The sequence below is a fragment of the Pongo pygmaeus genome, chromosome 5 (assembly GCF_028885625.2).
Source record: "Pongo pygmaeus isolate AG05252 chromosome 5, NHGRI_mPonPyg2-v2.0_pri, whole genome shotgun sequence".
In the NCBI taxonomy this organism is placed as follows: Eukaryota; Metazoa; Chordata; class Mammalia; order Primates; family Hominidae; genus Pongo; species Pongo pygmaeus.
This window is the reverse complement of record NC_072378.2, coordinates 11,672,107-11,699,158: the sequence shown is the minus strand read 5'-3', so window position 1 is coordinate 11,699,158 and position 27,052 is coordinate 11,672,107. Positions and strand designations below refer to the sequence as shown.

Below are 27,052 nucleotides of genomic sequence, written 5' to 3'. Positions count from 1 at the left end.
TGATAGTCACCACCAGCACCCAAAATAAAGCAGCTATAAATTATTGAGCAAGTAACTATGACAGCATTTTGGTAGGTTCTTTGCACGCAGTATAGAGATGAGTGATTGAAGACCTGGCTTCTGAAGCCAGAACACTGGCTGTGCTCACTTGCTGTGTGATTTTGAGTGAGTTTCCTAACTTCTCTGTGCTTCAGTTTTCTCATGTGCAGTGGATATTCTGATAAGGCACCCAGATCCTCATACCTCCCCAGCGCTGAGGTACTCAGTCCCCAGCTCTCAGAAGAAGTGTTGGCTGCTGATGGTGCAAAGCTGAGATCCCCTCCCAGAATTGCCCCCAGCAGAAGGGAGCTGCCTCGACCAAGGTTTAGGCCCCTCCCTGGCGTTGCTGCCTGCAATAACTGGCATCCAATATGGGGTGCAAAGTCTGCACTCCCGGACAGCTCTGAAGGAGCAGCTCAGCTCAGAGCTCCTCAAGGGATCAGCTGATTCCATGCAACTGCACAGCACTCAGCCACCCCACTTCAATCCTGTTCCCTTTTTGCCTCTCGTAGATGTCTGAGAGTGTTCTTCAGTGAACATCCTGCAGGCACATCTCAGAATCTCAGATTGTTTCCCATGGAACCTGACCTGCATCGTGTAAAATACCAAACATACAGAAAAGGTTTCTCTCCCTCCTCTTCCTCCTCCCTCTTCTCCTCATCATCTTCTTCCACTTCTTCTTTTCCTAATTCCAGATAAAGACACTAACACAGAGCTTTCCCCAGCCTGTATTATGTTCTGGTACCTAACCGACAATTTCTGGTACCTAACTGACATTCCGTGAATGTTGGTTGAATGAGTGAATGACCAGAACATGGTTCTAACAGGCATGAGACCATCCCATCATGAAGGTATTTTATCCCACAGCCACCCTACTGCTGTACTGAAGCCCGTTGTCCTCAGCTATGCAACATTGGCCAAGCATTCTGGTACTTCGTTCCAACCTGTCCCTCGATGCTCTTGGTCTCATTTTTCTCTTCATTATTCCAAACTGTGGTTCTGCACATTCTTTCTCCTCCTGTGTTCTTTATTGCATCCTTTAATCTCAGTTTCTTAAGTTAAATGTGTATGAATGACGACAGAAATCCTGTATTCCATACGAATACAGATATACTTGGCAAAGTACCTGCCCCAAACACAACCACCACCGTTATATAAAGGACTCATCACAGCCCCCAATTGCTGTTTTCTTCTGGTGTAGTCTTCCACCGCAAATTCTTGCATCATTTCGAAGGAGAGAAATAAGAAAGTCCCGCCTGGCTGAGTCAGGCACAGTCCTGAGTTAGGTGTTGGATTACTTGACTCATCCAATAAGACTTGTAATGTCTTGCTCAGGAAACTTGTGGAATCTCCCTCCCTGGAATTACTTTTTAAATAGAAGAAATTCTCATTTCCTAAGGTAGTTTAAAGGGAGAGGGCTCTGGCTTAAAGGCAAGAGAATAAGCTTGATGACTTGGAAAGGCTAAGCTTCCACGATTTGAAGATTTTTGTGGGTTTGTGAAAACACATGAATGTAAAAACTAAATATCCTTTAACTGCAGTTTCTTGAATTGCATTAGTTATTTAAAAGTGTCAATTCAGCTTTGTCGCAGGTGTTAGTTTGTCAGCTAGCAACAGAAACAAAAGACAGCTAACGAACTCAGAGAAGCAGCATTTCAGGAAAAGGCACGGAACACGCAGTGGGAACACAATTAGGGAAGAACCACGAGAAAGGATAAATCAGGGAGCAGCAGGTCTGAAATAAACTTTGAATAAGTAGATGCCGTTACGTCTGGGCTTTTCTGGGTGGCCAAAATAGTTATGAAATGTAAATGATAGTAATTTTGTTGTAAGACTCTTCAAAGAAGACCAGTTGTGGCGATCATATTTTAACGCTACTGTATAGTTTCCTAGGGCTGCCGTAACAAACTACCATGGACTGGGCTTACACAACAGAAATTGATTTTCTCATAGTTCTGGAGGCTGGAAGTTGAAGATGTGGGCAAGGTCGGTTTCTCCTGAGGCCTGTGTCCTTGGCTTACAGATGGCCACCTTCTCCCTGTGTCCTCACGTGGTCTTCCCTCTGTGTGTGTCTGTAGTCCTCATCTCCTTTTCTGATAAGGACACCAGTCATAGTGAATTAGGGTGCACCATCATGACCTCATTTTAACTTCATCACCACTTTAATACAGTCACATTCTGAGGTCCCAGAGGTTAGGATTTCAACATATGAATTTGGTGGTGGTTGGTGGGGGATATAACTCAGCCCATAACAGCTAACATTGCCTCCCCTGATCGCTCCGTCTGTTATCGTGAGTCAAGCTCATTCTGAGTTTTACAAACATCGCATCGTCTTTGGAGAATAAGCAGACCGTTCCAGTGGGATGGGCTGATCCACACCTGTCCCTGCTGCCCTCCTGGAAGCCTCCCCATGGAGCCTGGGAGAGGCTCTCTCACTCTCTGTGTGCCCCAACTGCTCCTGGCAGCCCCTTCATGCCCCAGCTCTTGTAGGTTTCTTTTCCTTGGCAGCTCCCTAGTGCCTTCCTCCTGAGCCCCCACGCGGGGGTTCCACCTGCTTCTGGTGAATTCGGACAAAGACGCCTCAATGTTGAGTAAGCTCAATGGCGACAGGGCTGCCTGGCACACACCGTGGGCATCTAGAGAGGCCCGTGTGCCATATGCCTGAGAAGTAACCATGAGCTGTGGTGGAGAGGGAGAGGGGATTGACAAGTTGGAGGCGTAAAGCAAGGTTTTATTGTTGGAGAAGGCCCGGAGGATCTGAGTAATGCGTTCTTTCCCCCAATCCGATTTCCACATCCTGTGACTGGGAGAGGCAGGAGAAAGTCAGGAGGAGCTTGACTCACGATGACTCTAGGAAGCTCCAGCCTGAGGAAAGCGGGTCACATGGGCTTCACACGCCGGGTGGAGGCGGCCTCTCCCCAGAGAGGGAAGGCCTGGCCCAGGCTCAGGACGGGATTAATTGCCTTGCTGATAGAACAGCGCAGGCCTCTTCCCCTGGGCCCAAGCCTATGCCTGCTCTTCCTAACTCCAGCAGCAGCTTGGCCTGCTGCGGCCTGAGCGGCTGGAAGTGAAACCAGGGTGAGTCGAGGCTACTGGTGGGGGAGGGAGAGAGGAGGGAACTTCTCCCAACTCCCTGTGCAAATGACTACACATCCAAATTCTGCAGCCCTGAGCGTGTGAATGGCAAAATCACCAGCAATAATGAGAAGTATTAGGGTGGCAACCTCTTCCTGCCATTTAAAGCTTTTGCCCCACCCCTCCCTGAGACACCCCTTTCTGGTTCAAAACCTCCTCCACCCCAGGGCCCATGATTTCCTGTCTTCTGGCTCTTCTACCCCCTGGTTGTTCTTTAGTACCTTTGTGTCCCCTTCCCCTCCTGTCCCTTAGATAGGGACTTTCCCTGCTGTTTGCTGCCTACTTTTCTGTTCTCCCCTCTCTCCTCTCTCCCTTTCCTGCAATCTTGTTCCACATGAGGGCTCAACAGCCTGCATCTCTCCAGCCCCGCCTCTCTTGAGACTGCAGGGTCTGAATTTCCAAACGGAAGTTCCTCCAGGCAGGTGGTTCTCAGCCTCAGCTGCCCGTGATTAGAATCACCTGGGAGGATTTTAAAACTCCCAATGCCTAGGCCCTAGCCCCAGACTGATTACATTAGAATCTCTGGGGGTGGGAATCAGGCATCGGTGTTTTGTGAACTTGTCGTTCATTCTCCCACCTGGAGATAATTGTCTGTCTTCTGACCTCCCACAATGCTTTATCTGAACTATGCTCAGAAACCTGATAATTTTTTTATTTTTTAAAAGTCTAGCTCAAGAACAGGACTGCTGGGTTTGACATCTACCAGCCAGGAAGCTTTAGGCAGGTTTGTTTCCTCATTTGTAAAATGGTGGTGAGCAGGGGGTCTAATGATAGGACTTGGCTCAAAAGGTTGTTATGAGAATGAAACACATAATTCAGTGCCTGGCACACACCAAGTAATGAATAAACGTCCGCTTTATAGCTTTCAGTAGTAAGATTTTTGAGTGCTAAACTTGTGTCTCATTCAGTGGTTCTAGCTTTAGCCTACATAAAGATTAAATAATCTTTTTCTACATTTAAAATCTGTATTTTATATTCTGTAAAGTGTATCTTAATAACGTTGGCCAAAAATTTCTTTTTTTTTAACTTTTATTTTACATTCAAGGGTACATTTGCAGGTTTGTTATATAAGTATAGATTATTTTGTGACCCAGGTAATCAGCTTAGTACCCAATAGGTAGTTTTTCAATTTCTCCCCTCATCCCACCTGGATAAACAATCTTTAACAAGCTCTGGAGAAGCTTATTAAAAAACAAACTCTTGGTCCCCATTTCAAGAGATTTTGATTCCGTAGTCTGGGATGGGATGGAGGTCCTGCATTTCTAACAAGCTCCTGGGTGATGGGTGTAGCTGGTCTGACCCACCTCTATATCCTCTCCTGCCTACGCCCTCAGCCCAGGAGCAGCATGTGGCTGACTTTGCTAGGTCTTTCCTAGAGTCCAGAGCTCAGAGATTGTTCCCCAACAGCCACCTTGATCCATCCCCAGCCCAGCTCCCCAGGCTCTAGAACCGTCCTGACTTATAGCCTAAAAGCAGAGTCCAGACCATCCCTCTTGTACCAGTCCAGGGCTTTCAGGGATTTGGATGGATTCTGTCGCAAGCCTAACTTAACCCCACCCCCCAAACTCTACCAGTCCTTAAATGACACACCACAGAATTGTACAAAGCAACAAGAATGTACAAAGCTTGCCTTCCATATCGTATTACTTTCTTGAAAAATACCCTCCTTCTCTTTCTCCTGGCTTTGGGGACCACACAGCACTTAGTAACCCACCAGCGCTCATGGCTTGCTCTATCCCCTTGGATTTAAATTGCTGCCGTGGCCAGATTGTCTCGGTGAGGCCTGCAGGTGCCCTATTTAAGGGAGAAAGTGCACCAGCTCTTCTTCGGCTGAGCAAGGCACCCTTTTGTGTGCCTTTCTTGGGAGAGCACAGAGATTTGTGGTGATGCTCTTGACCTGATTCCAGTTTCTCTAGTGAGATTTCAGCACTAGGCATTTTTCCTAATTTTCCTTCCCAGGAAGACTCCTGACTCTGTCCACCCTGTATCTGCCTCTTTGCCTTTGAGCTGTTTATTTGGTTCTTCCAACCTCTTGCCGTCAAGGTGTCCATCTCCTTACGTTCCCCTTTTAGGCTGACTCTTTATTTTGTTTCCATGTTAGCTCAAGTCCATTACACTAAATACTGTACACATTATTGTCCCCTAAACAAATTTACTCAATCAGTCTTAGCGAGCAGGGTCAGGACCCAATGAGCTGGAAGCCCAGCCCTTGAATTGGCTCTCAACCAAAACAACCCAACAGCCCTCTCCCTCTCAAAGCCACATTACTCTCAGAAGGATGGAGTTTTCCATCAGTGAAGAAGGTATTAATTAAAGTAAATGAAAATGCCCTCATTTGTTGTAATGGATTTAGCTCTTGCAGACCATTTTCTACGGGGTCACCTGCCTGGATGATGTGCTGAAAAGAACCAAAGGGAGAAAAGACATTAAGTTCCTAACTGCCTTCAGAGACCTGCTTTTCACCACACTGGCTTTTCCCGTATCCACAGTAAGTTACAAAGATGTGTACATAATCTAACAGAAATGTGCATATGGACAGACGCTTCTCCTGGGCAGCCAAGCTGTTTGGGAGCTCATAATTGGAAACCACACCCACTGCATTTACAACAATGTCCTGTCTGAGGACTGTGCCACATTGCCCAGTGTCTTTAGGAAATAGGGCACATTAGTGATCAGCTTTATCACTAGCTTTTGTACCTCTGCAAAGACTTGGTACAATGTCCTTATTGCTGTCTAATGGGGAAGTTTGAAAGACCTTTCTTAATCAAAATACAACTGAGACAACCTTGGTTCCATCAGGGTGATGGGAATGCAGAGCCCTGGGGAGGGAGATGACTAATTTTCCCCTTTTATACATCTTGTTTCACTTGCTACGATAAGTATATGTTACTTCTGCAAGTGGAAAACCATCAAATAATTTTTTTTTTTTTTGAAAAAAGATATGAGACCTTCAAAGGTGGCACATGGAAAAGACAACCAAGGAGAGAAAGACAGCCTGGTATGGGGTACACAGTGGGTGCCTCATTCATGTTGCTGAGTGGATGGATGTCAGGCAGAAGTGAGACATATGGCAGGGACAGTAAGCTTGCATGCTGATGCCATCCACATTTCTATGACATTGTTCATGTTTTCCATTCGTTAGCTAGAATGGAAACAAACAGAGATCAGGCATGCCGGCTGCCCAGCAGGGGCCTATAATTAGAAATGACTACCTTCTTCTACCTCTCATTGTCCTGCTTCCTATAGTACGGAACTTAACTTAAATGCAAAATGCAGCTCTCTAAGCCCTAATGAGTTCTCTGATAACAGAGCAAGGATACCTATTACTTTGCAGGATACCTCTACCTCTGCCCATGTAAAATCTTCTAATGACCAAGCTTTTTGGTTTTGGGGGGTTGGGGGGGCAGTTTGAGATAGAGTCTCACTCTGTTGCCCAGCCTGGAGTACAGTGGTGTGATCTCGATTCACTGCAGCCTCAACCTCCCAGGCTCAAGTGATCCTCCTGTCTCACCTTCCCAAGTAGCTGGTACTACAGGTGTGTGCTATCACACCTGGCTACTTTTTTGTATTTTTGGTAGAGACATGGTTTTGCCATGTCGCCCAGGCTGATCTCGAACTCCTGAGCTCAAGTGATCTGCCTGCCTTGGCCACCCAAAGTGCTAGGATTACAGGCATGGGCCACCAAATCTGGCTATAGCCAAGTTTTTAAAATCAACAATGAAGTCTGTTTATTTTTTTAAGGCTTAGAAATGGAGTGTGTGAAATGTCAGAAGATAGGAAGATCAGAAGTTCAATAGTTTTTAACTTCCTTATCTATGCATTGACTTCGTAGCATAGAGGATAGATGCTTTGACAAGAAAGGCAAGGAGTACAAGAGGAGATCAATTCAAAGTTCTGAGCACCAGGGAGATCCAGCCCTCAGTCAGCTAGCTTGTGCATTTTCCTGGGAGCTTGGCACTTACGGTTCTCAGCCTTCCTGCTTCCCCTAGCCACGCATATTTAGAAGGTGGACAAGGAACGTGTATGACTCAAGCCACTCCGTGTGCCTACTCTCAGCATTCCTGGTGAAAGTTTAGAAAAAGAAGTTATTGGTTAAAATAAATGACTAATGGTCTGGGAATCCTGTTTATTCATATCTTCTCTGCCTGCCACGATGACAAATAATTGATCTCTAACTCTCTGGCACATTGAGGAATCCCCAGAAAGAGCAGATATAGCAATGAAATGAAGGGAAGAATGCTTATTGTAGAATTACTATAATGTATATGTACTACATTCCTATAATGTATATGTAAGATATCTTTAAAATGGTTATCTGTTTTTATTTAGCTGTGTTTCCTTGATTATCTTAGAAAGCTCTGATTAAAAACAAGCCTAATGATGCTATTTTTTGTGTTTTATTTTCCAGTTTGTATTTTTGGCATTCTGGATCCTCTTTCTCTACAATCGAGATCTCATTTACCCCAAGGTCCTAGATACTATCATCCCAGTGTGGCTGAATCATGCAATGGTGAGTGAGGGGAAAATTCAGCGAACACAGAACACCAATAGCCTCTGTACTGAAAACTCCAAAGTGCCTTATTTATGTTTCCAAATGTCTCAATTCCCAGCATCCAATCCACCTCATCACTATTTATTTAAAGGGCATATTGAAGGTATGAAATGAACACAAGCCAGTGCTATAATTACAGTGAGTCTGCTGAGAACACAGGAGATGTCCAGGTGAGAGTCTGCCATGTTGCTTAGGAAGTCATTGAAAAGACATACAGTTCTGAGAGGGCAGGCCTGAAAGAGAAGCGACTTCTGCAAATATGTCATAAACTTCCGAAGTATGGACGGAATGAAGCAAGCTTTAAAAAAAAAAGCCCACCCCAACATCCAAAGAATATCTCATAGCTGAGCAGCAGCTACTTAAGTAACACACTTTGTCACAATCCTGCATCACAAATGGGATTAGCATTTACATATTTCTAGGACTACATTTCCATTTGGTTTTTTATTCAGGCTGTGTTTTGGAGAAGCTAAATAGTAAACAGAGCCTGTTCTGAGATTTTTAGGTCACTGGAACCTGAATATCAGTAACAGGGACCGAGACAAGCAGGGCTGGCATGAGGTTGCCAGGTCTCGGTTGGAGGAGGATAACTGAACCTTTGGCACAATGTGAACGAAGTAATTGTTCAAAGACCTAACTCAGCTTCTCGATACTTACAAATGTATTTCCACATCAACCAGGAGATTATAAAAAGGTCTTAGATTCCGTGAAGGTAATGACATTTAAAACCCCAGGGGATAGCCGGGTGTGGTGGCATGCTCCTGTAATCCCAGCTACACAGGAGGCTGAGGCAGGAGAATGGCTTGAACCTGGGAGGCGGAGGTTGCAGTGAGCCAAGATCGCACCATTGCACTTCAGCCTGGGCAACAAGAGTGAAACTCCGCCTCAAAAAAAAAAAAAAAAAAAAAAAAAAAACCAGGGGAAAGGCACAAGGAAGTGGCATGTCAAGACTCCTCAAAAGTTCACTCACAAACTTTCTTCTACCCTCACTCTTGCCCATCTTTCCATGGTCTTAAAACTCACGAGATGACCAACTCAGAAAAACAACTCAGTCCACTAACACTGCCCCTGCCACAAGCCCCAGTCTCCAGAAAAAAACTAATTTCAGCTTAAATTTTGTGCTCAGTGAGTTATTGATGATTGACTGACTAATAGAACACAGCTCTGAACTCTTTTAGAGTTCAGGACCAGAACCTTACATAAGTCTGACCTCTCAGGAACCCTCCTCCTCTCAACTTTTTCTTGTCAAACTCTTCACCTTCCCAGTTTCCCATGAATGTTAATCTGAGACACTGATGTAGTGAATATTCCTGCTTTTTTTTTTTTTTTTTTTAAAGAAATGGTACTTCATATTGTACAAAGCATGTGTTTCAGGTATGGGCTCATTTAATTCACACAGCCTTCTTTAGAGAACTACTATAATTCTGATTTTTACAAATGAAAAAATAAGATAAAATAAAAGCTCAGAAAGGATGAGTGATATGCCTGAGGCCACTGAACTCGTAGGAGGCACAGCTAGGATGGAAATCCAAGGCTAATGCACCCTTCATTGCCTTTTGCTGCAGTAAGTCCAGAACTTGTGATTCGATCTGGTTTTGTTTCATAATTCACCAGGCAATCAAAAGGACCTCGCTTTGCTTGATCAATATAGCAAAGTGTGACTTCTTACTTAAAAAAAAAACAAACGAATCCTCATCTGTATGCTACTAAGCCAAAATTCTAAGAAAATGAAGAGATTTGAAACTACTGGCTGAGCTAGCTGTTACTAAAATAATAAAAAAGCAGAGTCTTGTAAGTATCTTTTATGTGGGGCCAAATGCACCTAGCAAACACCTTCTCAAGGTTTGTGTGCTCATCTTGTAGCTTTTTTCACAATGACTACCATCTCCCCCCCATTTTAGGGTTGATGTAAAATTGGATTTCTTTCAAATGGTTATGATGATGGTATCCAATATTTGTGACCTTGGTAAATAAACAGCCATATGGATTTGTGATAATTTTGGAAGCAGAGAGCTGGATAACATACATCACATCCGTGAGCTAATTAGCAAGGCAGATACTGTGCGACGGAGATGCTTAAATATTTTTGTGCCTCACAAGCTGAGGGGTGCTGTGGACCTTGCCCTTTGCCCTTTGGTCATTCAAGTAACCTGAATCCCTCAGAGAAAAGGAGCAAGGGTCAAAGGAAGTGGAACAATGGTGACAAGGAGAGAAGAGGAGGAGGAAGCTACCCTAGGTCATATGCAGATGTTTCTATGTTTCTCTTAATTTGATTGAAGAAACTCTCAACAGATCCATCTCTAGGAAAAATGTTGGTATCAGCAAAACTGGCCTTAGGTGTCCCTAACACAGTCATCCTCAAACTTCCTGCCTTCTTTTGGTGTCTGCTCCAAATTAAGTGTCCTAATAACTATATCTCATCTCTGTCTTCTAGACTGTGTTCCTTGTTCTGGACATTTTCTGTCCTCACTATTAAATCCTCTTGGCCTGTTTCCTCAAGGAAAGTTCTCTGCCAAGTTCTTAAATACTAGTGTGAACTCATGGTAGAAATGGCTGCTACTGTGTCAGTTTGTTAACATTTCCCACATTTTGCCAGTGCCTGTCCATGACAGTCCAAAGGAAGGAATACAATTCTGGGAAATCACCATTATGGCAGCCAGAGTAATGATGGGCAGTCCGGCTGGGCATTTGGTACTAGGTGCCTCTGCGTGGGGCTGGCCCTGTTCCCTGTACAGCTCCTTTTTCCTTTCCACAGTAGAAGAACAATTGCCTTCCATTGCCAGCGCCATGCTGTCCTGAAAGCTTCTTTCATTTCTCAACACTCCCTATGTTTGCTATTTTAGCCTTAGCTTTGAAATATTCTCCCCATTGCCATTTATGATGCTGCCCCAGTTGTTATGAGTAGTATCTGTCAAAGTAAGAAATACCACTCTCCCCTTGGACACAGTGTGGTTGTAGGACCTTCATGACTAATCAAGTCTTTGGGCTGCTCCCAGCTCAACCCTTGCAGCTCATTGGAAACTTGTCATTGCAGCAGGACTATTCTAAGTGGATTGTGTCTCTAACAGACATTTTCCTGCCCTTGTTATGTATTCAGACTAAATAGAAACATCAGTGAGATATTTGCATCCACCGTGGACAGGGCACCTTAATTAAACTAGATCAATCTGACTGTTTTAGTGCTAAGCAGTTCTCCAGTCTTCATAAAACAAGGGAAAGAACAGCAAAGTAGCCCTTCAGGTTTTGCCAGGAAAACATTAACTCCTCAGGTCTTATCTAAATGCCTACTAAAGATAGAATCAGAGCAGACAGATTTAAATAGCAGTAAGAGGACTCTCAGTAACTGAGAAAATTATCAGATCCTAACCCAAGGGGAGCTGGGGGACTTATTTCTCTGGAAATCAACCTAAATTGTTCAGGTTGCCCCAAAGGAGAGGTGAAATAGATCAGAGAACTCCTCAGAGCCCCTTCTATCTTTGAAAATAGTACATGATTATTGAGAATGTGTGTGCAAACTTTAACAACTGTCAAGGACTGCATGAATATAAGGTATTCTCATGTAAAACTTAAGAATTCCCAGCCAAGATCCACTAGCTTATTCTCAATCCATGACCACAGAGTCTTAGAACTAAAAAAGTTTCATTGATGTCAATGGGGGTTTCAAAACAATCTGCCATTGAGAGACAGGACTTTCCCTGGCTCTTTAAATTGGAGAAAGTCCCAAATACAGCCACCTAGTTATTTAATATGTTGTCATTTATTCACTTGAAAAAGAGCAGTTAAGTACCACTACATGTGTGACACTATGATTGATATTTAATGAGGGTTTTGACATCTAGCAATCTTAAATCTGGTTGAGTCTAATGTACACACACGAAGTTGAAATAGTGAGTTAATGCTTACACAAGGCAGTGGCATAGTGGTGTTATGCGGAGGGACATGGTTATTGCTGAAGGAAGAACATGGACAGGAGGGGTTCTGTGCCCTACGTGTCCTGGCCTGACTGTAACTCATGAGCAAGGCATGGCTAGTTGGCCTGGGTGGCCTTTGAGCCCTCTCCCAGGGATGTGCTGGGAATGCCCAGGGAGTAAAACTTAAAATCTTCTAGTTTCTCCCTCAGTCATAGCATGCCAGATGATATCATTAGCATTCTGACCCAATCACAGATTTTTCTCTGCCACCCATAAGCTTGGTGTGAAATTGTTGGGCTGCTAAGTGGGGGTGAGTAAGGTCAGCCACCCTTCATCCCAAGCATTGCAAACTCCTCCCACCCTTCCTGATTCCTCACCCTCAATTAAGCCCCAGCCCTGGGCATAGGTCACCCACAGTCTGCATACCTTGGCACAACTCAGTGGTTTTCAACCTTTAGGGAAGTGGCTCCTCTGTGAACCTGAAAATATCTATAGACTGTTTTTCCAGGAAAACACAAATACCCATAAAAGTGTATGTACAATTTTAGGAGGTTCATGAGCCCTCCAAATTCCATTTATGGGCCTCTTACCTAGAACACCTGACATAACTGAACATACACTTGAAAAGAAGGCCCCCAGATGATTTCCATTGCCGAGTTCAAATCAAAAAGACAAAATGAAGATTCATTCATTTGAAAATCACTCGTATGTGCTTTGGGCTGTTGTGTCCTTATGTGGGTGACAAGAAAAACATCAATATGGTCCCTAATCTTAAGAAATTTAAGAGAGATATTACATACCTAATGTAATATGCAATATAGCTAAGATCTATAATAATAAGCAAGACATTTGATTTTAACATAAGGAAGTGCTAAAAAGTGTTTATCAGATGCCTACTATGTACAAGGCCCTACTCTAAGAGCTGAAGATGCAGCAATGAACAAGACCATTGAAAAGATCGGTCCTTGTGGACTATATACACATCCCAGTGGGGAAGATAAGCAGTGAGTAAACACACAGTAAATAAACAGGGCGAGAGAACAGAGTGGTGTGTGGGTGGGTGTGTGTGTGTAAAAAAAGCAGGTTTAATAGCATACAGGGAAATTATGGTGGCCAAGGGATGCCTCTATGATGAGCTGATATTTTAATAAAAATTTGGATAGGGTGAAGGAAACAGCCACAGGACATTCTGGCAGAAGAAAGGCTCAGGCAGACAGAACAGCGAGTTTAAAAAGCCTCCAAGGAAATACTGGCATCTCTAGAAAACAAGAAGGCCAGCATGGCTGGTTCAGAATGAGGAGGGAGGAGATGACAGGGTGTAGCCAGGTTTCAGATTATGCCTCATGTGACCTGCAAGGAGTTTGCATTTTATTCTGAGTATGATAGAAAAAGTCACCTCTTCAGGGACACCTTCTTTGTCCCTCCCTAACATACATGTATATACTTAATAATCCATATGGCAAAAAGAAAGAGAAAATATTTTTAGCCTAAGCCACAGGGAAGGAGCATGGCTACAGAGGCTTGGGAGGTGCAAGGACTGTGAATAAGGAAATCAATTGTTCCATTTGGGCACGTGAGTTTGAGACGCCTATTAGATAATGATGTCAAGATGTGGAACAGGCAGCTGGACATACTGCTCTAGCTTGGACATGTGTAGGGTAGCTTTCTGGGATGGTGACATACATCTGATTATCTTCATTATGCAGATTGTTTTTAAAGTTAAATTTAATAAAATCACCTAGGGAGTAGTTATGGTTAGGTAAGATATTCCAGGAGACTAAGTCTTGGAATACTCCAGCCTTCAGTGGTTGGGAGGAAGGGGAGGGAGATTCAACAAAGGAGATCATGAAGGAGATGCCAGTGAGCTAGGAGGAAACCCGAGGCAGTGTCGTCTCTTGGAGCTCAGTGTAAAAATGTTTCAAGAAGGAGGAAGTATTTTATGTCCAAAGCTGCTGAGAGGTGAATATGATGATCTTGTAAGAGGACTCGAATCAGACCTTTCCACTGGACTTGGCAATTTCGTACTCGCTGGTGACCTGTTCAAGGGCAGTTTTGAGAGTGTGTGGGGGGAGGATAGAGCCTTGGTTATGCTCTGTCCTTGTGGACTATACACACATCCCAGTGGGGAAGATAAGCAGTAAACACACAATAAATAAACAAGGTGAGAGAACAGAGTAGTGTGCTTGTTGCTATTACAAATTAATGCAAATTTCATAACTGAACACAGTACAAATGTGTTATCTTAACGTTTGGAGGCCAGAAGTTCAAAATGGGTTGTATGGGAGAAAATCCAGGTACTAGCAGAGTGGCATTCGTTCTGGAGTCTCTGGAGGAGACTCTGTTTCCTTACTTCTTCCAGGCAGACCACTTACCTTCCTTGGCTAATAGCCCTTTCCTCCTCCTTCAAAGCACATCACTCCAGCCTCTGCTTCCACCATCTTCGCATCACCTTTTTTTCTGCCTCTGCCATTCCCACCTCCCTCTTATAAGGACACCTGGGATTACAATGGGCCCATCCAGATAACTCAAGATAGCCTCTTAATCTTAAAATCCTTAATTTAATTACATCTTCAATATCTCCTTTGTCATGCAAGGTAACATATCAACATATTCACAGGTCCCAGGGATTAGGACATAGACATCTTTGGGGACCATTATTCAGCCTCCTATGCTATAAGATAACACCGCTGAATGCAAACCTAGGTCTCTGCATTGTAACCCTTTTCACCCCAGTTTTGAAAAGGCTGTCTTACACTACGTATAGCAAAACTCATGTAATAATGACCTCTGTTCTAAGTATTTTCTTTTTAAAAAAAAAAGTTTTGCAGTTACCTATCAATAGAAAAAGTAAGGCACTACGTATATAATTTGATAGAGATTGTATGATACAGATGCAAAGTGTGGTAAAAGTAGAAAAGGTAAAGCTCAGAATGGCTGGTCAGAGAAGGAGATATCAGATCTCAAAGGATATAAGTAGTGAGCAGTAGGATATTGATAAAGGTGACAGCACATTCCCAAATATTGACAGTGTCAAATTCAGGTTTTTCCAAAAGGTTCTTCTACTCTTCCTCTTCCCTTCCACTTCCCCTCTCTGCCCCTGTTTCCTAAAAGAGAATTGCTGGCTAAACATCAGTCTTCCAAGGGGCCCAACAGAAGACACTGCTTGGCATCTCGCTAGTGAACGGTAGGCCTCCCTTTGCAAATGTCACTTGATATGAGTCACTACACCAGCCCCATCTCACTCCTGCTGGGTGAGCGGGATTGCCCTTCCTCCATACTGCCTAAAGGGATATTGACCTCAATTATATTCTCTGCAACACTGGCCTGGAACATGAGCAGGGCAAGTTGATCAGAAGAAGAGAAGCAAGAGAGTAAAAGCTTTATTTACCCCAAGATGTGGGACAGCATGCTTTCGGAACTATCACAGAGCAGACTAATGGATTGTGACCAGATGTTCCTTTTTGCAGCCAGAATCAATGCCCCACCTTGCCGCACCTTCTGAACGTACCAATACCACCCCGAAGTGCTTCATGTAGGGTACAAAAAAGCCACTTTCTTTTATTATTATTATTATTGTTTATTTATTTATTTTATTATTATTATACTTTAAGTTTTAGGGTACATGTGCACAACGTGCAGGTTAGTTACATAGGCATACATGTGCCATGTTGGTGTGCTGCACCCATTAACTCATCATTTAGCATTAGGTATATCTCCTAATGCTATCCCTCCCCACTCCCCCTACCCCACAACAGTCCCCAGTGTGTGATGTTCCCCTTCCTGTGTCCATGTGTTCTCATTGTTCAATTCCCACCTATGAGTGAGAACATGCGGTGTTTGGTTTTTTGTCCTTGAGATAGTTTGCTGAGAATGATAAAAAAGCCACTTTCTTTAGAGACCATGGAGAAAACCTGGAGGCTGTGTTTCATGTAGCTACACATACGGGATTCTTGTTTTAAAGAGTGATGCTGCATGACTCTGCATCCACTGCCAAAGCATTAACCCAACAACCAATATTCATTAAAATCTCATCATGTCCTGGGCACAGAGTGGGCACCATTTGGGCCAGCAGGGGATAAAAGACAATATTCCCATCATGAAAATAGTAAAAAGTCAAAGAACAAGCCGCAAGATGCTGTCAAAGAGTGCAGGATAAGGTCCAATGAATGCCATGAGCATACTTCTAAAGGGAAAGTCACTTCCCACTGCACAGATTAGAACAGATGATGAATGAGTTGGAGATTTGAGCTGGGGTTCAAAGGTTGGATAGAAAAGACAGCAAGTGATGTGCAAGTATGAGGAATAATGAGCTGAAGGAGAGAAATGTCTGAGCCCAAGGCAGGCTCAGGGCACCATGAGTAAGTAGATCCGTGTATTTGTTTCCTAGGCTGCCATAATAAAGCACCACAAACCGGGTGAGTTAAATTAACAGAAATGTATTCTCACACAGTTCTGGAGGCTAGATGTCCAAAACCAAGGTGCTGGCAGAGCTATACTCTCTCAGGAGGCTCCAGACGAGAAGCTACTCCATGTCTTCTTCAGCTTCTGGTGTTGCCAGCAGTCCTTGGCTTGTAGACACATCACTGCTGCCTCTGCCCTGTCATCACATGACATTTCCCCTGTTTGTGTGTCTGTCTTTACCTATTCCTCCTTGCAGATATGTGCCTCTGTGCCTCTTCTCCTCTTTTATAAGGATACCAACCAGATTGGTTTAAGGTCCCCTACTCCAGTATGACCTCATCTTAATTAATTACATTTGCATTTGTTTCCAAATAAGGTAACATTCTGAGATTCCAGGAATGACATGAATTTTGAGGACACTATTTAACCTAGTACACTTAATTTGGCAAGAGCAAAGGTATCAAAGAGGGGAAAAGGTATCAAAGAGGGGAAAGAGATGTGGGGTCAGATATTGAAGGACATGAATGCTAAGGATTTTGTTTCTATTCTGTAGGCAAAGGAGATTGATAGAAGGTTTTGAACTTGGAATAGTCTCTACCTTCAAGTGCTCATAATTAGATTAGAGAGTAAAAGATTGGGGGGATTTAAGAGATGTTGCCATCATATAGGGTGGGTTAGTGTTGGAATCACTTCCATGACTTACTAAAAAAAACAAAAGCTCTGCCTGAATTTCAGACTCTACATTTCTTTTGTAGGGAGACACTGGAAATATACTGTATATTATTTTTCCTTTATTCTGTTTTCCAGGCAAAAGAAGAGAGTAAAAATATATTTCTGATACACACTTAAAATGCCCATTTTGATTCTGTTAATACAACATTCATTGTCTTTGTAAATTGCTTGTAATCTGTGTTGGTTGTGATCTGAGTCAGTGTTAGTTGCTATCAAATAGTGAGCCCTAATTCATCTTCCCTTGTGTTGCTTCCTGGAGACATAAATGTCAACCTAGAATCGTAGAGCTGAAATGCCTCAATCTCTACAAACCGCTCACCTTGCAGAAGAGGAAACTGAGGTTTCAGTCGTTTATTCAACTTTCCCAAGACCACAGAACTGATTAGTGATAGAGCTAGGTCTAGAATATGATCTGAAGTCACAAACCTGTGTTTTCTCTAATACTCATGTACTTAATACATCCCTTACTCAAGGCAAGCCCAGCCCCATAGTCAGAAAAAAATAAATTTCTTCCTCCATAATCTTTGTATAAACACATAGCCAGCATCTACTATCTGCATACTTTTCCTTTACTCTATTCCTTAACTCACTGTTAATTAAACTTTTTTTTGAGATAATTGTAGATTTACATGTAAGTTTAAGAAATCATAGAGGGCTTGTGTACTCTTTGCCGTTTCCCCCGATGGTAACATCTCAATGCATTTTTTAAATGACACTTTTCCAAGGTAGGGAGTATGAAATGTCTTTAAAATCACAATCTCAAAAGCAACTGTTTCACATCAAGTCACCCAATTGTGATTCCCCATCCCTTGTACCATTAAATTATTATTATTATTATTTTTTGAGACACGGTCTCGCTTTGTCACCTAGGCTGGAGTGCAGTGGCATGATCTCCACTCACTGCAGCCTCAGCCTCCCAAGTAGCTGGACTTACAGGCACATGGGCACATGCCACGCCTGGCTAATTTTTTGTGTTTTACTAGAGATGGGGTTTCACCAGGTTGAATTCCTGAGCTCAAGTGACCCACCTGCCTCAGCCTCACAAAGTGTTGGGATTACAGACGTGAGCCACTGGGTCCAACCCCCTTGTACCATTACATTCTAAAATCTGCTCTTGCCATATTCTAGACCAGGTCTACATGAGAAAGAGAAAACATGACTGGCAACAATGACCAGCAATTAGTATTGGGAAATAACTTCTCATGTGAGTCTAGGGAGAATAGAGATACATAAATTAAGCCAATGTGTGAATGTCTCCATGGCATCCTGAGGGAAAGGCCCTTGTTCAGAGCATTGCTGAACATGTACCAAAGCTCCCGAGCAGAAATAAAGTGGAATCATTCACCACACCCAGATATTTACTTGGATATCATTTCAGGTTTTAGCATTACAGTGTTATTGATGGGTGGTTCCTTGTTTTGAAACAACTTTCTAGTCACCCTTTTTTAAAAAATTCATTCCACTAACTTCCTAACCTAGAGTAGGTCAGAATCTTTTCCGTCATTTACCTGGGAAAACCTGAGACATTGAATGCCTTAAATGCCACAGTGAAATCAGAAGCTAAACTGGGATTAGGAAGCAGAGTTACCTGAATAACCACAATAAAGGCATTTTGCCTCTCAAGAAATCCTAAGCTAAACAGAGGAAAGTCTAACAGTGAACACTTCCAGAGGACGACCAGTCCACTGGTGGTTTTCCATAGCTAGAACTAGGTACTCACTGTGTTTGCTTTCTTCATCTCTGGAGAGCAGGGACCAGGATGATGAAAGCATGCCTTTTCTTTTTTTCCTCCTTTTAATCCCAATTCAAAGAACTTCCAATGTATGCTCAAGAGTAGCATATTTTTAAAATTCCATTATTCAGTGATTTCCTATTATCAACAGGCTGCTTTTTAAACAGAAGAAAACCAGTAAAAAAAAAAAAATTCTAATTTCTCAATCAAGGTCAAAGGATTTTAGTGATCAAAAAAGTATAGATGTCTTCTGAGAAGTTACTAGGAATTTTAGTAATTAGAATTATTCAGTGCCCTTGAGGGCTTGCTAGTGAGTCCCTCTCCTGTGTGAATCAACCAGTGCTCACTTCCATGGCAACCATGTGTAACACCCCAACGGAAGAATGACTTGATGCTGGAGAATAACCAGGCTGGAGAAACTCATAACAGAAGATCCTAAATCTCTCTGAAATACTAAGAGCAAAAACTAAAAATCTAAGTGGAAGGAAAGAGCCAAACTCCCATGAACTCAAGACAGACATGAAAAATCCCCGAGAGCAGCCTGCTGAGCGGATGAGAGCGCCTTCTCTGCCAGGTTAGAACTGACACTCCTCTTCCTGATTAAATAGCCAGCATGGAAAAGGCCCTGTCATGCTTCTGGTTGCTTAATAACCCCAGAGGCAGACACACTGTAGGCTGTGGAGTTCCGTCCTTGCCTTGAATAGGGAGCTGCTGACAGGTTCTCAACCAGCCCCCACACCTTGTTCCTGGTCTCATCATCTTCTCTGCCTACTAAGAAGCCATTTATGCCTAATTGGAAATTTGAATTTGTCCAATTCCTCGTCTTCCTCCCACCTCCAGGTCCTTGGATTACCAGCCAGTGGAATAATTCTGCAGAGCATTTCCTGGTAGTTCTCTTGATAGTGTAATTACACTTGCCCATGTATTACATGTCTGTCACGTGGATCCTTAGCTCTTAGATATTTCTCATCTTGAGTTTCTGAATTTTCAGCTCTGCCCTTTATCTTCCTCTTCCAATCCAAGATCCAAGTCCATTTGTATAGAAGGTCCTTGTTTTGCCATCTCTTTCCTCAATCTCATCAACTCTTTCAACCTATCATCGGCCTACTTACCCTAGCTTCATCCCCTTTCTGTCACTCTCATGCATTTGCTGCATTTGTCATTTCCTCTAAAACTTTTCAATGGGGTAAAACTAAAGAGGGGTTTAGAAATGAGGACAAGAAAGAGCTCTGTCTCTAGGAAGATCATGCATGTTAAGCCATGTGAGAGACGGGGGACCCGCCAGTATCTACTGAAGTGTAAGTAAAAGGTCTGCTCAAATTTGGGATTCTGTTGATTCTCACTCAGATCACTGATCTTAGGGATTCTATGTTGAGGGCAGAGTGTACTTGCAAACTTTTAACGGTGGCTGACAATTAAAATGGCCCCAGATGCCATTTGAGAGCACCTCGATTAACACAAAAATCTCTAGGTGTGTTGGTGCATCCTCCCTCTATCTGCTCAGAGAACCAGCAATGTAATTATGATGGCATTGAAACAGAATTCAACCCTGATAATAACAGGCCTACTGATCAGGAGGAGTAGGATATGGCCATTGCTTGCAAATGCTGGTTTTGCTATCATCTTAGGACATGTGACTCTAAGAGACGATAATAAGATGAGATTTCCTTTTTTACCCATTTCATGCTTGACAATGAATATTATTTTGTAGCAGTGATTGGCAGAAATAGTAAAATACTTAACCTATCTAATAGTATTTAATAAAGGTCTTTTGTCTCCAACTGGCACAGGGAGTTTAGTTTAAGGCTTACATATGGGAACATTTTAATTAATATGCATACTCTTACTGACATATTTTAAAATAATACTTCACTAACCTAATGTCAGAGTCAGAAGCTTAAAATATCATCAGGATCACAGAAGTTGTAAGTCTGGCAAAAAAAAAGGCACTTCAGAAGTATTTGTTGAATATTTGACAACTGGAAGATTGAGTTGCGTGTCCAATGAGAATGACCCTTAGATTTAGTGGCTTCTTTTTTTTCAGATGGTGACTTTTAGAGCACAATGCATATAATCTAATCATCTTCAGGTATAGGTCATCAGGAAATGGACCATCTGGTAACTCAAATCTATTCACAAATGACCCTTCACATTTTAAAAATGTCTACTTGGGCTAAAAAGTTGAAAGGGATAAGCTACTAGAAATAAAGTGTTAGAGCTTGATCCCTAAAAGTCAGATTGGTGTGAGAGGAGGAGCAAAATTTCTTAGCTCTATGTCCAAGTTGTAAAAATAATTGACAAGTTTGTTTTTTATTTCATGAAAAGAATTAAGTACCAGAAAACCTCAACTCTGATTCCATTTCTGCCATTGCCTTGCTGGTGGTTTCAGAAAAATTAATAAACCTCTCTTGATATTGGGTTCCTTTAAACAGGCAAAGTATGTTTACCATTCTTAATTCTCCGCATTGTTGTCAGAAACAAATATATTACATGTGCAATATAAAGTGCTATCAGTGATACTTTAACGACCCATGCAAATCGTTATTGACTTGGAATCACCATTGCCTCTTCTCCATTCTCCACTGCGTTGCAGGGGATAAACCCGGAGCCATCCACTGTTGCTAGAATCCCTTTCTCCATATGGTTCCAGGCAACAGTCAGCCAATGAGAGGCATTCTCATGAGATGTGGAGGAAGAGAAGCCATTATTCCCTAGTGGGTAGTTTCAAATAGATGTGTGGGAAGATTGCAGACATGAGGTTAGCAGTGGCTTCTGGAAAAGCACCTAGGAATCACACACTTCATCCGGCAAGTAGCTGAGATCAATGGTAGCAGTTCATGAAGACTTTTGACATTTGTAGCAGCTTCTTGGTGAGCTCCCATGAATCACCCCCATCTGGTTGAAATTTCCTTTATTTTTCACTGCCCTTCCCTTTTCAACAGCTTCCTAAGCCTTGAAACCCTTCCTCCTTGGAATCCCTGGATGGGCTTCCGTTTTCCCAAGTGAACCCTGTTGATCCATGACCTTAAAATTCATGGATCAACAGCTTCCTTCTGAATCATGCCCATGATCTTTAATGTGAGGAGAAAGTTATTCATTCAAAGGAAAAAAGTCCTGAGTGATTTCATTTCTGGCCATATAGCGAAACAGTAACATGAAAAAAAAATATTTCATAAGACACCCAAAACATTGAATAAAAATATTTCTTAAAAATCTTTTTTAAATGCTTGGCTTACCAGCAAGAAAGTAATGGAAATTCCCAACACTAAAATAAAGCAGAATAAAAGGTACCAAGAAGAGTGAGGTAAAGGCAATATTTGAAGGGATAAACATTGATTATTTCCCAGAATGTATGCAAAAGTAATCCTCAGATTCAAGAAGTGCAAAATAAATTCCATACAGGACTAAGGCTGGACTGAAACCACTCTCATCTACCTACTGTGTGACACTACAGAAACCTTAGACAAAAAAGAAGATCCAAAAATTAACCAGATTAATAGGATGGATTTCCTAAAAAGAAACTATGGCTGGATTGATAGCTGATTTCTTAATAGCAATAGCAAAGCCAGGGATGGAATAATAGCTCCAAAGTGTTGAAGGAAAAAACTGTCAACCTATTTACTCACTGAAAGTGTCTTTTACAATAGAGGCAAAATGAAGACATTTTCAGACACACTAGAGCAGACTTCCCCACCCACAAGTCTTCTCTGAAGGAGATGCTAAAGGGAATACTCTAGAAAGAAGAAATAGGATCTCAGAATGGAGGTTTGGATACTAAAAGCAATGGAAAAGAATTTGTCCAATGTGTAGTGACTAAAAATACAAAAAATCCCCCAAAATGAGCTAAAATGCCAAGCAAAAATAGAGTGTAAACTGAGAGGGGGTGATTGGAATAGAGGTATTCTAAGGTCCTATTGGACTGTTGGGGGATGAGGGGCTACAGATAGTGACCTATGTCAGCCATGACTAGGTTAAATAAGCATGTTATAATTTCTAAAATAACCGCTCTCATAATACACATGGAGGGTATGACCTCCATGTCAGTAGAAGAGGAAATATTGACTAGAAAAAATATTAATGGGAATTTGAATCCATGGTAAGAAACTATCCTGACATATAGGAATACATTGGAAGCGGTATGGGGTAGATTAGAACCAATTCATATGGGAGACAACATAGTGAAAAGGCCTTTTGTGCAAGCTTATGTTCCTTCCCTGTGGAAGCATCTCTACTGTTCTTAAAGGCACAGATCTCTACACTATGCAACTAATCACTAATTCCAGTTAATAATGTAGTCAGAGCCAGGAGCAGTGGTTCACGCCTGTAATCCCAACACTTTGGGAGGCTGAGCCGGGTGGATTGCTTGAGCCCAGAAGTTCGAGACCAGCCTGGGCAACATGGCGAAACCCCATCTCTACAAAAAATACAAAAATTAGCCAGGTGTGATGATGCATGCCTGTAGTCTCAGCTACTTGAGAGCTTGAGGCAGGAGAATCGTTTGAGCCTGGGAGGCAGAGGTTGTAATGAGCCAAGATTGTGCCATTGCAATCCAGCCTGGGCGATTAAGCAAGGTTCTTATCTCAAAGTAAATAAATAAATAGATAAAATAACATAGATTGGGGAGGATCATGTGCAGGAAGTCAGAGTACATTTCAGAGGAAAATGCAAAGTTTCTAAAATACTCATTTTAAAGGGACAGGCATCAGCTAAGAAAGAAAATTGGTGATTAAAGAATTCATTTTGTTCATCCCTTTATTAGGGACAGGCTGCTATGTAATAATGCTAAATTGTGATTATAGATGAATTTGCTGGAGTGTTGTCCTTTCTGATCCTCTCCTGGAGGAGAGGCCTGTAGGGTTTCTGGCAATTAAGAGAAGGCTCTTGATCATAACGTGATTGCTTGAGGTGTTCAAATTGCTTGCCTTTCAGGCTAGGCAATGTAACAATTAAGGATGAGTTTGTATTTGTTTCCTGGTGCATGCTGTTTATTTAGTTTGCATATTATTAAACTCTCAGGATTGGGTTTTAATGCACCCAGGATTGCCTGATTTACTTGGCTGTTAGTATCAGCATGGAAGTTATGCACACAAGCCTACAAGAACTACCTGGGCCTCCTCAGGAGGGGAGAGGTGAAATGCAAGTCCTATTTGTTAATTGGGATTTTCCGCCATTCAGGGATTTAACCAGAAACCAAACTCTCAGGTCTGCCCCAGGCCTGCACTGGCTGCCTAATGCCCCAAGGTGTAAATTCTTCCAACATAGTGGCTGTTTTTTAATTTTTCCCCAATTTCCCAACCTCTTTTATTCTCGTGAATCATATTGGGGTCTTTTGTCCCTTTGGCCTTACTGGAAGCAGAATGGCACCTGCTGCTTGAGCAATTTTCTGAGTCCTGTTCTCTGGCCTCCAGTCTTTGGAACTGACTGCTCTATAAGATGAAAGTAAAGATGTGGAAAGACAACTCTTCTTCCTACCACCCAAAGCAGAGGCAAACCTCAAGTCATAGCTTCATTTTCTTGAGCCCTGAACTGTTTCCTACAAAGATTTTCAGAGGTGGGAGAAGGGCTGGCTAACTGGGAGTTCCTTTGGGGCAAACGCTGTCAGTCAAGCACACAAGTGTGCTTCTTGGAATGGAACGTAACCCAAGAGTGTTGCCCTCAGACCTGTACTTAGGACCTATTCTTATTCTGCTCATTCGTCATACTCTAGTCACCAATTATCTCCATGTTACCAAATTCCAGGCACCTGTTTTTGCCCCCATCTTCCTCATCTCTCAGCAGCACTGGGCACCTCTCTCTCCTTGAAACTCTGCTTCTTTAACCCTTTGATGCCACACTCCCTTGTTCTTCTCCTACCTCAGTTTCCGCTTGGATCCCCCGCTTGCCCTCTAAAGGATGGTGTTCTTCCAGGCTACCCATGGGACCTCTGCTTTGCTAATGCCCTTTCCCCAGTAACTGGCATCCATCCATTCCCATGGCTTTTGTTCTCTCCATGTGCTGAGTATCTAGCTCAGATCTACCTTGAGTTCCAGCTAGCTGCTACCTGACCTTGCTCCTGTATACATCAGTAGGTATCTCACAGGTATCTCTGAATCAACATGTACAGAGCTGAATATATTATACTCTCACTGAATATATTGTATTATATCATAATATCTCACTGAATATATTATATTCTCATCTATTCTGAGCATCTCCATCTCAGGAAATGGAACCATCATCCTTTTAATTGCCCAAGACAGAAACCAGCATTGACTCTGCCACCTCCCTCCACTCTATCCATTCCATTAGCTACTCTCATCCATTCTGCCTCCAAAATAGGTAGCAAATCTGTTCACTTTCTAGTTCCACTGCCAACACCCTCGTGGCCACATTTATTTCTCACCTAAATACAACATCTCCAAACTGGTCCTCCAGCTTTCATTTTCGGGCCCCTACAGACCATGGCAAAATCAATTGCGAAATGTTATTTCCCTTTTTAGTATTCAGCAGTGGCTTCCTGCTTCACTTAGAATAAACCTGAACTCCTTCCTATGGCCAACAAAACCTGGTAAACCTGGGCCCTGCTTAATGCTGCAGACACAGATTGAACTTCTCTCCCCCTGGCACTCCATGTTCCAGCCATTCCAGGCTTTACTGTGCCCTGCAGCTCTTGAAGTTCGTTCTCCTACCAGGACCTTCGCGTGTGCTGCACCCTTGCCCAAGATGCTCCCTATCTGCTCCCCCATGGCTCACCCGTAGCTTTTAGAACACATCTTAGACATGGTCTTCTCAGAATGGCTTTCCCTGACTGCCTTCCATGAAGTACGTTCCTCCACTTGTGTTCTGGTACCTAGATTGCTGTTTTTTTTCCTTCATAGCATGTATTGTGATTGGTATCTGTTTCCCTACTTGCTCATAGGAAATCATGCCCATTGACTGTAAGGTCTGAAAGGCCAGGGACTATATCTGTCTGCCTTCCGATCCTTAGCACCCCACACAATGCCTGGCATGAGGTAGGCACTTAATGATTATGGCATGAGAGAATTAATGAAGACTTCATCTCTTACTTTAGTAGTTTCTCTATGACTCTGACTGACCCCAGAGTTCCTCTTCCTTTGGGGTGGAGTGGGGTGTGCTGGGGCCAAGAAGCATTAGAGGCAGAGGGAAAGCCTTTAGCAACCCACAGTGTCAGCGTCTGTAGCTGACACTGTATATTTGGAAACTTTGGGTTGTTCTTTTATACAGAAAGTTATAAATGAGGACACTGCTAGGAAGCTTACCGGTGCCTTGAAATATCTATAGGGCTTTTGGTTGTTAGATCTGAGACATGTGGTCTAATCATGACTGACTTACGTTCAAAGAGATGCATAGAGTCATAATTACATATATTTTGCTTGAGGCGAAACAATGTCTGTTCTGATTGGTGCGGTAGCTAAAAGCATATACTCTCTGGCAGAAAGTTTTCCAGGCTGATACTTTCCTCTGTACATCCACCGTGGTCAGATGTTAATTAGGTAACTGTGTATTCATGTCTCCAAAGAATTAGTGAATCAAAGAGAAAAGGAGGCAGAGTCTGAAATTAAGCAGAGGAATAAGGACATGGTGGTAACCAGATGAAAGAGAGGCCATCAGGGGAAGAGCAGAAACAGTTGAAAAAAGAAACAGCCCCTTTCTATCTCTGTGAAAGCCTGTGATAGGTCAGTTTCCCTCCTCATCACTATTGCTGGGCTGCTGCTGGCCCTGGGAGACATACTTGATGCTATCCAACCAGGGGTTCCTGTTGATGGGCAAAGAAGCTAGGAATGAGGTTCATTTGTTGTGCATATGAAAAGTAAATCCATGCCTGTGGAATTCCACAAATAGAAACAGAACAAGTTTTTTCATGGCTGCTATGGAATTTGGAGTTTTAACAGTCCAATAGCAATCAAGTTTCTTCTTATGTTGAGGTCAGAATAAAAAGAAAAGCCTCATAAAAGCAGAGGAGATTTCAGCATTTCTCTTCCTTTTATTAGAAACTAATTTACCCATGAAAATTCAGCTTGAAAGCTAAAGTGCCCTACACAAACAAACAAAACAAACCCTTGTGCTTTTTGTGCCTTCTGACTTTGGAAACCAAAAAGTGCACAATCATTTCAGAGGGGTATTCTGGAGAGTTCGCCTGGTACAAATTGGTTATGAATAAAAGCGTGTGTGTGTCTTTAGCATCTCCCTCTGAACACAACTAGGAACTCCTAAAAACCACATTGTATTATTCTGTGGTGAGAAGGAATTTTGTGACCTTTGGAGAAATTTTGTTTCAGTTTTTCCTGAGAAGACCGTGATAAGGAAGTGAGCCACATTTCTTAGCCATGGGAAGTTTGTCTCAATGCCCCAGGCTTGCGTTCTCAGGAGTGTAGCAGATTCTAAGCAAGTGGGCTTCTTGCCAACTGGTCCTGCGTTGCAGGTACCCAAATTTTACACTTACAAACTTGTTAAGATTCCCAGCCAACCTCAGGGTTGTGGAACTGACGGCAGTGGCCTCTGGGGAGCATCTCTATGCTGACCTTCCCTCAGTGTTCAGGCTCCTGGCTC

At 42.7% G+C, this 27,052-nt stretch overlaps 1 protein-coding gene across 2 annotated transcripts in view; it reads left to right on the top strand.

The window, feature by feature from the left end:
- Positions 1 to 27,052, top strand: part of ADTRP (androgen dependent TFPI regulating protein) — a 66,331-nt gene that overhangs the window by 5,677 nt on the left and 33,602 nt on the right. For both annotated transcript variants that reach the window (XM_054492402.2, XM_063665800.1), the window contains 2 exons: positions 5,528 to 5,662; positions 7,583 to 7,684. In XM_054492402.2, the coding sequence (XP_054348377.2) occupies positions 5,528 to 5,662; positions 7,583 to 7,684 (237 nt within the window). The remainder of the gene's footprint in view (positions 1 to 5,527; positions 5,663 to 7,582; positions 7,685 to 27,052) is intronic.